This window comes from Loxodonta africana, chromosome 21 (assembly GCF_030014295.1).
Source record: "Loxodonta africana isolate mLoxAfr1 chromosome 21, mLoxAfr1.hap2, whole genome shotgun sequence".
Taxonomy (NCBI): domain Eukaryota; kingdom Metazoa; phylum Chordata; class Mammalia; order Proboscidea; family Elephantidae; genus Loxodonta; species Loxodonta africana.
Window position 1 is genome coordinate 2,682,356 of NC_087362.1, and position 13,593 is coordinate 2,695,948.

Genomic DNA, 13,593 nt, shown 5'->3' on the forward strand with positions numbered 1-13,593 from the left:
GCGTTTCCGTTGCAGTCTGTGATGGGCTGGTTACATGGTGGCGAAGCTCTTCCTCCATGGGCACCCGAGGCTTCCACCCAGAGACCGTGCCGCAGGATGGGATTGTCTGGCGACTGTCGGAGTTTCTGGTCTCACTGCAGGAACGGTGGAATTTTCCTGTCCGGAGAATGCTGCAGGTGTCAGCGTCCCAGTTAACAGAGGTTTGCTTTGAACTGTTGCCTTTGGGAAGAGCATGCCAGAAGGAAGGAGTTTTGGGAGTCTTTTGCCTTGCAGGCATTACGAGATAATCGTGGGAAGCGAGGCTGTGTGTGAGAGGCGCGGTGCTGCCTGTCACGGCTAATCCGTGGCCGTAAGGAAGCCGTCTCGCACTGAACCATCCGTTGGTAGAAGAACTACGTTTAAAAGGCAGAATTTGTGAGCGAAGTGATTGGAATCCATGCTCCTGACGTATTTTAGCCCCCCCCCCTTTTTTTTTAAGGAGTCTATCCTGACAGGCTTCTGAAATCAGTGAGACCCAGCAATGGAAATCTTCTTTTCCTAGATTAAAAACGAAATAAGGGAACAAGCATAAAAAGAGCAGGTGGGGAGAGCTCATGAATGGAAGTGTAGGCTTGCGTGACTGCTGATACAGAGTTCTTTCGTGCTGGTCATTTTTTTTTTTTAATCATCCCATGTCCAGACCTACCGAGGATCGAAGCCGTTTAGGGTGAAGAGCAGATGGTTGCCGAAGGGTCTAGGAACGCAGAGGAGGTGGCTTTCTCAATAGTGACACTGATAAAATAAGAAGCTTGAATACCTATCCTTTTGTTTTTGTTTTGTAAAGTAGTAATCTCAGCGAGTCCTCAATAGGAAGCCTGCCTAGGGCCCCGTGGAGGGACCAGAACTCCAAGGAGACTGTGCTTTGCAAACTTGCTTTTGTCTGAGAAACACACTTGGCGAGGACTAGATGGTTGCTGTCTGAGGAGGTACAGGCAAAAATGCTGGGCCCCCCACTTCTGGAGCCAGGATCACATTTAGAGGTAAAGGCTTCACAAGTCCATGGGTCTCACAAATCTGAAAAAAAAAAGATTCCTCTCATTTTTGGTGGCCTATCATCAGACCTCTCGAGGCTCCTGCTTTTTCTTGAGCCCCAGCCCACACCCTTGCTGCTGCCGTTATTCTTTTTTGCATGTCTCACGTTCCCCTACAACCTGGCGGCTTGGTCCCTGACTGCCTCCCTCCACCACTCACACAAACTTCCCGAGGGCTTTCTAACTTTCTAAAAGACTCATCGTGCTTCCTTTGACCATTATGTTAGCTTCCCAGGGCTGCCCTGACAAAATACCACAAATCCGGCTGCTTATAAGAACAAATTCATTGCCTCACACTTTTGGAGAGTAGTTGCCCAAGTTCAGGGGTCAGCAGGGCCATGCTCTCTCCGAAGGGTCTAGGGAAGGATCCTTTCTTGTCTCTCCCAGTTTCTGGAAGCCCCAGGCATTCTTTGGCCTACCTCTGCTGCAGTCCCTCTGTCTTCACATGGCCACCTTCCCTCTGTGGCTCTATGTCTATTAAAAGGTTCCTGGGTGGTGCAAACAGTTTGCACTCAACGACTGACCTAAAGGTCGGCAGTTTGAACCCACCCAGTGGTGCTGAGGAAGAAAGGCCTGGCAATATGTTTTCATTAAGATCACAGCCAAGAAAACTACATGGAGCAGTTCTACTCGGGAATGCATGGGTCGCCATGAGTCTGAATGAACTTGATGGCAGTGAGTTTGGCTCTGGGTTTGCTCCCGTATGGCCAGCTTCCTCTTAACTGATAACATCTCCAAAGACCCTGCTTCCACAGAAGGCCACATCCAGAGGCACTAGGAATTCAGATTTCAGCGTGCCTTTTCAGGGCATACAATTCAATTCCTAACAGTCATCCAGAGGTTTCTGGACATCTTTCGAGATGAGTGTAGATCCTGCCTTCTCTGAAGCCTCCCCAGGCCTTCTTCAGCTTGATGTGATCTCTTCTCTACTGAAGTCTTGCAGCAGTTACTGTCAGCAACAATCTCTTTGGCGATGAATCAAGCTCTGTTCCGTGACATCTCGTCTGCCATCTAGAATTGTGATTGAAACATCTCATTTACCTTCTCACACGTGTTTTGTGTGAGGTCCTCTGCAAAGCACGTGGGTGCTTAAAAAATGCATTTTTAATATTTCCATTTAAAAGTTATGAACTCCTGAAGTAGCTGATCAGGAGCCCACTTCCTAAATTATTTTTTCCATGCCGATTTCCTCATGAATGGTTTGGAAAAATTGTCAAATAGAATGGAAGAGGAAGAAACCTTTCTGTTAGCCTCCTGGGTTAGTGGGCACATTTATCTTGGAGAGAGAAGGGGGATTACTATTTACATGTCTTCATTTTTAACGTCTGTGTTTCAGTCAGAGCATTCTTACATCTGGTTGTGAGTTAGGAATTCGGCGATAATACACGCTGCTGGCAAAATGCCCAGCAATGATGCTTCCATTCAGACCCAGCTGATGACAGGAGGTCCTGACCTTTTCAGGTTTTAAATCATCGTGCAGTGCTTACTGTTGTGGAATTCTTTATTTGAATCTTTATTGATGAAAACTGTTAGGTCTTTAATATTGTTGCAGACGCCATTAAATGGGCATTTTGGGTAGGGATTGGCTGCTCTTGCACAGTGGCATGTGGCGAGCAGCCTTACATGTGTTCTCTTGCCTTTTCTCCATTTCTGCCTGAATAAGCAGGTATCAGTCACGTGTGCCGCTGTACGTAACAGACACCTGACTCTCAGTAGCTTAAACAGTCACATATTTTTCTCACATAGTAAGAAATACAGAGGTCAGCGCTTGTTGAAGTTGACTCAGCTGCTCCATGATATCCAAAAAAATTAGACCTTTTCCCTTAATTTTCCCTTGGCTTTCTAGCATTATGTCTTCAAGCTTGCTTCCTCATGCTGACTGCCATAACTCCAGGTGTCACACTTAGATTAGACGAAAGAAGAAGGGGATTGGGGGAGAGGGGTGCAGAGCAGTGAGAGTTCCTCTCTCTTGCCTATCCCCTTTTATCAGGAAAGCAAAACTTCCAGAAGCCCCCAGCAAATATGCTCTTGTATCTTAGTGGTCACAACTGGATGACATGGCCACCCCTAGCTGCAAGGGAGGCTGGAAGACTACTTGGGTGTTCCAGGTTCTACAGCAGAGGCTGTAAGGAGAAGGACTAAGGGGCTGTGTGTTAGCCAGCCAGTGATATTAGCCACAGCATACTCCTTGAGTGAAAAATGGCATAATTGTCTAATTATGTAATTTCTACTCATCTGTTTTTCACATAGTAGGTGTAAAAAGTATTTGTCGAGTTCAAAAGTGATGATATCTGTTTCATAGCAATTTTGTGCCCTTTGTGTTCACTTTCAAGTGTTCCATGTAGAAATCTTAGTTGGTCAGAACTATAAAGGAGAATTACACACACACACACACACTTTTTTTTCAGAACGATTTTTAGTTACATGTATCATGGGCCTTTTACTCCTAAATGCTTGTTTCCTAAGAATAGGGATATTTACATGTATGATCCAAGTATGTTTATGGACTTCAGTAAGCTTAGCATTATAATACTTTAATACATGATTCATATTCCAGTTTTGTCAGTTTACCCAGTGATTTTCCTTATGGCATTGTCAGTAAAGGATCCAGTCTGGAGTCTGGTATTGCATACAGTTGTCTCTTTAGTCTCTTTAATCTGGAACATTCCCACAGTGGTGCCGCTTCTTCAGAGAGCCCTTTTCTCCTCCTGCCTTCTGCTAAGATTCGCTGGTGTGGTGGTTAAGATTGTATATCAGATTGGCTGGGCCATGATTCTCAGTGTTTTGGCAGTTGTACAATGGTGTGATCACTTCCCTATTGACAGTTTATATGTGATCACCTCCATGATGGACTCTGCAGAGTGGTACTGGTGGGGGTGGGACGTGTGCTGCTCATCACCCCTTCAGCCTTCATGTCTCCGCCTTCCCCTCCCCCCAACTTGCTTCCTGCTCCCCTTGCAAAGGTTGTTGGCTTGTTCTGGATCCAGCTGCTGTCTCTTGTCTGACCTCTGGTTCTTGGGACTTGACTAGCAGCTTACCTGTCCATCTTGGGATTCCCTGATCTTCACGGCCTGCAAGCAAGAGTCCTGCTCCCGACCTGCCTATCTTGGGTTCGCCAGACCCTGCAGCTAAGTAACTCAGGAGAAACCTTGCCATCTTGCCTGCCAACCTTGGGGATTCCTCAACCATCACAACCTGTAAGCAGGATCCCTGCTCTCCAACCTGCTCATCTTGGGTTCACCAGCTTCTGCGGCTCCGTGAATTGGGAAGGGCATCTAGCCTGATCCAAGGACTTGGGTCGTTCCAACCCCTACAATCGCATGAGCTGTTTCCTTAGTACAAATCTCTCTATATATTTATACACATTACTGGTTTTGCTTCTCTAGAGAACCCAGCCTCAGACAATTAGAATTAGCGATTTACAAACTTTTTGGTCTGAGGACCCCTTTAAACTCTTAAAAATTATTGAGGGCCCCAATGAACTTTTGTTTATATGGGTTATATCTATCAATATTTACCATATTAGAAATTAAAACTGAGAAATTAAAAAAAAAATTTTGTGTGCTTTAAGTGGAAGTTTACAAACCAGGTCAGTCTCTCATACAAAAACTTATATACACCTTGCTGTATACTCCTAGTTGCTCTCCCCCTAATGACAGCACACTCATTCCCTCCACTCTCTATTTTCATGTCCATTCGGCCAGCTTCTGACCCCCTCTGCCTTCTCATCCCCCCTCCAGACAGGAGCTGCCCACATAGTCTCATGTGTCTACTTGATCCAAGAAGCTCACTCCCCACCAGTATCATTTTCTGTCCCATAGTCCAGGCCAATCCCTGTCTGAAGAGTTGGCTTTGGGGATGGTTCCTGTCTTAGGCTAAACGAAGGTCTGGGGACCATGACCTCTGAGGTCATTCTAGCCTCAGTCAGACCATTAAGTCTGGTCTTTTCACGAGAATTTAGGGCCTGCATCCCACTGCTCTCCTGCTCCCTCAGGGGTTCTCTGTTGTGTTCCCTGTCAGGGCAGTCATCAGATGTAGCCAGGCACCATCTAGTTCTTCTGGTCTCAGGCTAATGTAGTCTCTGGTTTATGTGGCCCTTTCTGTTTCTTGGGCTCATAATTACTTTGTGTCCTTGGTGTTCTCCATTCTCCTTTGCTACAGGTGGGTTGAAACCAACTGATGCATCTTAGATGGCCGCCTGCCAGCATTTAAGACCAAGACGCCACCCTCCAAAGTGGGATGCAGAATGTTTTCTTAATAGATTTTATTACACCAATTGACTTAAATGTCCCCTGAAACCATGGTCCCCAAACCCCCACCCCTGCTATGCTGGCCTTTGAAGCATTCAGAAACTGAGAAATTTTTTAAATATTTTAATTATCTAGGGAAAAAAAAAAAAAAACTTTACATATTAACATAAATAATGTATTTCAATTTTAAAAAGCTCTAAAATAACAAAAAAATATTTAGGGAAAAGAATATCATTGCTGTGTATTTTTGCAACTCTGATATCTGGCTTAGTAGAAAACAGCCAGGCTTTCATTTCTGCTTGTGCGTTCTATCTGTTGCAATATGTTGTTTTGGTTGAAATACATGAAGAAAATCAAGCTTTATACAGATACATAGTTAGAAAAGGGAGATGTATTTTTATAGTCTTTTCAGAAAATTATAGATATTTTTTGATACCACACCACAAGTTGATGACTGGTTATTTTTAAAAAATGATTTAATATCCATAACAGAAGAGGAAAGCATTTCTTGTTTTCTCTAATTACTTGATAAAATTAAATCGTTTACAGGAATAATAAGCGACATTGTTAAAAATCCTTCCCCTTAAGATTGTTTTTGGGTTCATCCAATGTACACGGTGACCGAGATGTGGACTGATGGAGAACAAAAGATTTTTAAAAAAGCCCGAGAACCGTTCAGCCAATGGTTTTTGCAAAAGAAGCTAGGTTTCATTTCTTCAGACTTCTGAGATCAAGAGACTTAATGTGTGGGAACGTTGTTGGTTGCCCCCCAGTCCGCTCCGACTCCCGCCCAGTCCTGCACCGTCTTCATTGGGGACGTTGTTAGTTGCTCCCCAGTCCGCTCCGACTCCCGCCCAGTCCTGCACCGTCTTCATTGGGGACGTTTTTGGTTGCCCCCTAGTCCGCTCCGACTCCCGCCCAGTCCTGCACCGTCTTCATTGGGGACGTTGTTAGTTGCCCCCCAGTCCGCTCCGACTCCCGCCCAGTCCTGCACTGTCTTCATTGGAGACGTTGTTGGTTGCCCTCTAGTCCGCTCGGACTCCTGCCCAGTCCTGCACCATCTTCATGATCTTTGATAGGTTTGACCCCAGTATTGTGGCTACTGTGTCCGTGCATCTCATTGAGGGTTTCCCTCCTTTTTGCTGACTCTTTACCAACCGTGATGTCCTTTTCTAGGGATTGGTCTTGCATGATGATGTGTCAAAGTAAGCAAGATGAAGCTTGCCATCCTCACTTCTAAAGAGCATTCGGGTTTATTATTTTTTTTAATTTTTTATTGTTTTAGGTGAAAGTTTACAGAGCAAATTAGTTTCCCATTCGATAGTTTGTACATGAAGTATTCCATGACATTGGTTTCATTCCCCACATGTCAGCACTCCCGCCCTTTCCGTCCTAGGCTTCCTGTTTCCTTTTGTCCTGATTGTCTACTCCTTCCTGTCTTCTCGTCTTTGCTTTCAGGCAAATGTTGCCCTTTTGATCTAGTATAATTGATCATTCTAAGCAGCATGTTCTTCTCTGGTGTTATTCTTTATTTTATGGGCCTGTCTGTGGTTTGGCTGAAAGGTGGTCTCTGGGAATGGCTTCCATTCCAGTTCAGAGGAGTGTCTTAGGGCCATAGTCTTGGGGGTTCCTCCAGTCTCTATCAGAGCAGTAAGTCTGGTCTTTTTTGTGAGTTTGATTTTTTGTTGTATGGTTTTTCTCCCACTCTGTCTCTGACCCTCTGTTGTGATCCCAGTCAGAGTAGTGGTAGCCAGGCACCATCCAGTTCTTCTGGTCTCGGGGTCATTTAGGCTGAGGTTCGTAAATGGTTATCCCTTAAAGGTTAGTTGCAATGTGGAATCTGAAATCATATCGATGAACCTGTCATACTATCTTAAAATCCACTGCATTTTTAACTGGTCTTTTACTTATGCATAGTATTACAGCATCGTGTGTTGGCCACTTGGAAAGTGCTGGTTTGCTGAGTTATACAGATCTTCCACATGCTGACACATTATACAGCATCCAGAAACCACTTTCGTAAATGTCAACTCTGAATTCATCAGAAAAATCTTTTAAGTATGGGGAAACTCTTGAGCTCACAGTGGCAGATACAAGTTTTCGTTGGCTTTTATCATTTTATCACTTCGTTTCCCTTGAGTAATAGGCTTACTTTGTTCATTTTCAGTAAAGGCTCTGTCACATACCCAAATCTGAATAACCGTACTTGTGAGTCTTTCTTTCAAGCAGAAACGGCGGCGTACCACGCACCAAGAGGCTCCCTCTGCTCGCAGCTCAGGCAACGGGGCAAGTGCTTTGCGCAACCACTACACCCTGCTGCACACCAGGAGTGCGCCACGCCTGTGTCCGCCTGCATCCCGCAGAACGTTCGAGAGATGCGTACCATTAGTATTTTCCTGCTTCCTCAAGGACACCATTCCGTAAACATGGCTGTTTTTATTTTTCCGGAGCATGTGGTGGTGAAGAACACTAGTACATGTTGGGGCTGCTGCTAAGGTGCGGGCAGTTTTGCCCACATTGCTCTCGTTCCCTCAGTGCCAATTTTAACAGAGTGAAAAAGGTGAACACCACCTTAGTAGTACGATGAAATGAGCCTCTGGGTGGTGCAAAGGGCTAAGTGCTCAACTACTAACTGCAAGGCTGGTGTTTCCAACCCACTCAGAGGTGCCTTGAAAGAAAGGCCTCGTGATCTATTTCTGAAAAAAAACAGCCACTGAAAACCCTGTGGGGCAGTTCCACTCTGCACACCTGGGGTCACCATGATTCGGACTTAAAGGCAACTGTTTTTATTTGGGGGAGTGGGTGGAGGTATTATTATTGTTTTTCTGGTGTTAATGATGAAATCACTTTGACGGTGTGGATCCCTGGAAGAAATCCACAGGACCCCACTTTGAGAAGTACTGCCTTAGATGATAGGGTGGCTCCAGCCTGAGGGGCAGTTGGGAGAAGTCTGCTCACTGCTGGCTTTGCCCGTTTCTATCTACATTTCTTGGCCTGGGTGATGTTGGGGGCAGGGGGAGGGAGATTAAAAAAAATTTAAGAGTGGTTCATTTCCCTCCCACCTACAATCTTATCTCCTAGAATATTGTACTGAGTATGCAAGGTATGATTAATATCTCTTTAAGAGAAGAGGAAAAAAATAGGTGAACTTTGATATATGCCAGGCTGTCTTGGTTTGCTGCAGCCGAACAAATGGAAACAGTCCTGTGACGGTTTCACAAATTAGAATATCACAGACTTTCTTCTTATTTAATGCCCCTGTGTTAAACGTTAATAAGAGACGGTGCATTGAGTCGACTCACAGCCGTGTATTTCAAGAGGATGAAATATTCAGCCGTAGCCCATCAGCAGCCCAGGCAAACTGCGGGGAAGGTGGGCTCTGAGCTCTGATTAAAACGGTTTCTACAAACCGGGGCTGCTGCTTTCCAGCTTCGTTTTCACTAAACCAGGATAGGTTTTTCTTCCTAACCCCTGATGAGGCCAACTGGCCATTTTTGCTGTAGAGTTGGAGCTTTTTAACTTTTAGGGCCCTAGAAGAGGCGATCAGCAACCGAGCAGCCCACACTGAGCAGCCCATGTCCGGGCGGATTAGCTCTGCTGGTTGGGGTTAGGACTAAGGAGGCCAAGGTCGCGGACGCGCTCGCGCCCAGCGAGCGCACCTCCCGCCCGCGCCCGCGCCGCCTCCGGCCCGCGCCCGCGCCCCCTCCGGCCCGCGCCCCCTCCGGCCCGCGCCCCCTCCCGCCCGCGCCCCCTCCGGCCCGCGCCCCCTCCGGCCCGCGCCCCCTCCGACCCGCGCCCGCGCCCAGCCAGCGCACCTCCGGCCCGCGCCCGCGCCCCCTCCAGCCCGCGCCCGCGTCCAGCCAGCGCACTTCCAACCCGCGCCCCTCCGGCCCGCGCCCGCGCCCCCTCCGGCCCGCGCCCCCTCCGGCCCGCGCCCCCTCCCGCCCGCGCCCCCTCCGGCCCGCGCCCCCTCCGACCCGCGCCCGCGCCCAGCCAGCGCACCTCCGGCCCGCGCCCGCGCCCCCTCCAGCCCGCGCCCGCGTCCAGCCAGCGCACTTCCAACCCGCGCCCCTCCGGCCCGCGCCCGCGCCCCCTCCCGCCCGCGCCCGCGCCCCCTCCGGCCCGAGCCCGCGCCCCCTCCGACCCGCGCCCGCGCCCAGCCAGCAGCACCTCTCGCCCGCGCCCGCGCCCCCTCCGGCCCGCGCCCGCGCCCCCTCCGGCCCGAGCCCGCGCCCCCTCCGGCCCGCGCCCGCGCCCCCTCCGGCCCGCGCCCCCTCCCGCCCGCGCCCCCTCCCGCCCGCGCCCGCGCCCCCTCCGGCCCGCGCCCCCTCCGGCCCGCGCCCCCTCCCGCCCGCGCCCGCGCCCCCTCCGGCCCGCGCCCCCTCCGGCCCGCGCCCCCTCCCGCCCGCGCCCGCGCCCCCTCCGGCCCGCGCCCCCTCCGGCCCGAGCCCGCGCCCAGCCAGCAGCACCTCCGGCCCGCGCCCGCGCCCCCTCCGGCCCGAGCCCGCGCCCCCTCCGACCCGCGCCCGCGCCCAGCCAGCAGCACCTCTCGCCCGCGCCCGCGCCCCCTCCGGCCCGCGCCCGCGCCCCCTCCGGCCCGCGCCCCCTCCCGCCCGCGCCCGCCCGCGCCCGCGCCCCCTCCGGCCCGCGCCCCCTCCGGCCCGCGCCCCCTCCCGCCCGCGCCCGCGCCCCCTCCGGCCCGCGCCCCCTCCGGCCCGAGCCCGCGCCCAGCCAGCAGCACCTCCGGCCCGCGCCCGCGCCCCCTCCGGCCCGAGCCCGCGCCCCCTCCGACCCGCGCCCGCGCCCCCTCCGGCCCGAGCCCGCGCCCCCTCCGACCCGCGCCCGCGCCCAGCCAGCAGCACCTCCGGCCCGCGCCCGCGCCCCCTCCAGCCCGCGCCCGCGTCCAGCCAGCGCACTTCCAACCCGCGCCCCTCCGGCCCGCGCCCGCGCCCAGCCAGCAGCACCTCCCGCCCGCGTCCGCGCCCCCTCCGGCCCGCGCCCGCGCCCAGCCAGCGCACCTCCCGCCCGCGCCCGCGCCCCCTCCGGCCCGCGCCCGCGCCCCCTCCGGCCCGCGCCCGCGCCCCCTCCAGCCCGCGCCCGCGTCCAGCCAGCGCACTTCCAACCCGCGCCCCTCCGGCCCGCGCCCGCGCCCAGCCAGCAGCACCTCCCGCCCGCGTCCGCGCCCCCTCCGGCCCGCGCCCGCGCCCAGCCAGCGCACCTCCCGCCCGCGCCCGCGCCCCCTCCGGCCCGCGCCCGCGCCCCCTCCGGCCCGCGCCCGCGCCCCCTCCAGCCCGCGCCCGCGTCCAGCCAGCGCACTTCCAACCCGCGCCCCTCCGGCCCGCGCCCGCGCCCAGCCAGCAGCACCTCCCGCCCGCGTCCGCGCCCCCTCCGGCCCGCGCCCGCGCCCAGCCAGCGCACCTCCCGCCCGCGCCCGCGCCCCCTCCGGCCCGCGCCCGCGCCCCCTCCGGCCCGCGCCCGCGCCCCCTCCGGCCTGCGCCCGCGCCCAGCCAGCAGCACCTCCCGCCCGCGTCCGCGCCCCCTCCGGCCCGCTCCCGAGCCCGCGCGCGGTCGGTCAGCTGTTGCCCAGATGTTCGCGGCAGCCCGGAGGGGGCCAGGCCGGCGGAGCCTGCAGTCAGCACGGGCCCTTTGTGTTTAAACCAAACAAAATAAAAACAGGTTCTCTAACGTGCCACCCCCTGTGATCGCGCTCTAGGAATACCAGATGTAATTATTTAAATATAATTTGTTAGCCATTTGGCGGTTAATTTAAAGAAACCTTTTAATGATTTATTAGCATTTTTATAATAAGCAAAATTTCATATCTATTAATGAGAGTTCACATGGATCAGCTATTTAATTTCCTAATAAAATGAATCAGAAAAGTATTGCTTAGAAGAGCACGTTCTCTGCGTGTTTTGTGACCGAGATTCTTTCTCACCGTTACAGGAGCCAGAAGTGGAGGGGAGAGTGGAGCTGGGCTGAGAGCCTTCTGCCTGCAGGTCGGGGAGGTGGGGTGGGGGAGCGCAACGTTTCCTTCTAGTCTCACAGTGTCTCCTCGTCCCTGCTCCCCACTGTTGCCCCTTGAAGCAGGCTGCCCCACGTCACACACGGGAAAAGCCGGAGAGAGGTGTAAACTGGCTTAAGAAAAGTGTCTGGCTTTTGTAGTCATGTAAATAAGTCCAGCCTTTCACCGCCTGATATGGGCCTCAGTTTTCCTCCACCCGTTTTAATTAAGCAACTATTAGTATCTTCCTAAAAGCCGGCTGGGAGGGAGGGTTCCTAAATGTAGCGCCAGTTTATGGAATTCAGAGAAGAAAAGAGCTGCTGACCAGCATTGCTTGTGACACATAGTTGCTAGTTGCCATCAAGTCCTCTCCCACTCCTGGCAACCTTATGTATAACAGAACAAAATGTTGCCCACAACTGAAAGGTTGATGGTTCGAACCCACCCAAAGATGCTTTGGAAGAAAACCCTTCTGAAAAATCAACCATTGAAAACCCACAGTTCTATTCTGACACACATGTTGTTGGCATATTAATGATGGTTGGGGTATTGTGACAGGACCCCCCCACCCCATAAATATCAGGGGGTTCTTCACCAAACAACAACAGCACCTTGATTTAAAAGCAGCATGGCAAATTCTGAGTAATCGGTGCTTGGGCACAGAAGTTTGAATGTGTAGCAGTTACACATCTCCTATTCCCAAACACCCTGGGTTACAGGTCATCTGTTGGTTTCAGCAGCATTGGGTTCTAAGTGGGGAGAGCAGAAGGAACAGTCAGCAAAATCTACACGGCTTCTATGTCCAAGCTGCACAGGTGGCTACCAGAGAGCCGCCAGCTCCGTCCACGTGCAGCCCGAGATGACGCTCTAAAAGCCAGCTCGGATCACAAGAGTCAGGCCCACAGCTCCTCCAGGAGGGGCAAACTGCTGCCGCGGAAACACAGTTTAATTGATTAAAGGATGCATTGTTTCAGCCACCGTGTAGGTGAAGTGAACCTGGTGCTTCAGCACACTGGAGGTGCTCTGGCCCAGTTAGGAAATCAGCTGGAGCCTCCTGGGCAGCCGTGGCACCTGCTGTCTGGGGTTTTGCCAGCTTGCTTTAGTGCAGTCAGTCCACTGAAGGGGGGTGACGTTTCAATTTAGGCTCCTGCTCAGTCAAGACTCCTAAGAGGCCCATTGTCTGGGAGTGGGCTTCCTGCCGCCACCACTCCCTCCTGCCTCTCCTCTCTTGGACACGGTGGTGACATTGCTCACTGGCCAAGTGAGTTGTTAGTGTCCCTCGGCTGTGGGTTGGCATGTCTCCACTCTGAAGGAGTGGTAGCAAGGTTGGCAGGCGCAGATCCAGGCTCTCTAACACAAGCTGGCACCCCGGCATTTGGAGCCCTGGAGCTTTGTGGTATGCATCCTCGGTGAGGAGCACCCCGCAGCTGTCGCGGGAGAGTATGAAGGTTTAGAGCCCTCTGGTCTTCCACCCTTGCTTTGTAGATAAGGAGCATGCAGGTGGAGGGACGTAGCCAGGCTCATGCTGCTTTAAGAGGTTGAACCGGGATGAAAACTCAGGTTTCCCAATGCTGAGGCCAGTGTCCTTTCCAAGATACTAGGCAGGTAATGTTGGTCATGAAGCTGGGCCTTGGAGTTCACACAGGTATGTGGGTATCATTCTCTGCAGGCTTTCACCCATGGCTATGTTTCCAGCCTCCCTTCCTCCCTCCTACTCTGGGTGCTCTGGCCTTGCTGGCCTTCATTTTGCTTATTGAACTCCATATCCCTTCCCTGACCAGGGCTTCTACACTTGCTATTTCCCCTTCCTGGATGGAAGCTTTCTTCCCTAGCTCTCCCCGCAGTTAGCTCTTTCACATCTCCAGCACTCAGCTCAAGTCTTACTCCTCAGAGAGGGCAACCCTGGCCTACCCTGACTACCTGCCCTCTCAGCCCAACTACCCCCCAGTTACTACTATGTCACCTGGCTTCTCTCCAACTGCAATTATTTTGTCTATTTGTTTCTGCTTATCTCCCCCCATCCCACCCCCCACAAGACAGCAGGGGCCAAGTCTCTTTATTTTGACTCCTTAGTGCCTAGAACAGTGCCCAAGTTTGGCTTTTAATAAATATGCATTTAGTGAACTAACTGAGTGAATAGATAAACTTAGTGTACGAAAGTCTTGCTCAGAAAAGCTCTCTGTAACTGTCTTAGTAAGCTGGTGCTGCTGTTACAGAAATACCACAAGTGCGTGGCTTTAAAGAACAGAAATTTATTTTCTCACAGTTC

The 13,593-nt window shown here is 52.4% G+C and overlaps 1 protein-coding gene across 1 annotated transcript; it reads left to right on the forward strand.

The window, feature by feature from the left end:
* Window positions 1-56: 56 nt before the first annotated feature.
* LOC135228387 (basic proline-rich protein-like) lies at window positions 57-12,281 on the forward strand. Its single transcript, XM_064274161.1, has 4 exons — window positions 57-200; window positions 7,550-7,699; window positions 8,855-10,951; window positions 12,132-12,281. The coding sequence occupies exons 1-4, from the start codon at window positions 57-59 to the stop codon at window positions 12,279-12,281; spliced, it is 2,541 nt and encodes an 846-aa protein (XP_064130231.1).
* Window positions 12,282-13,593: the final 1,312 nt, after the last annotated feature.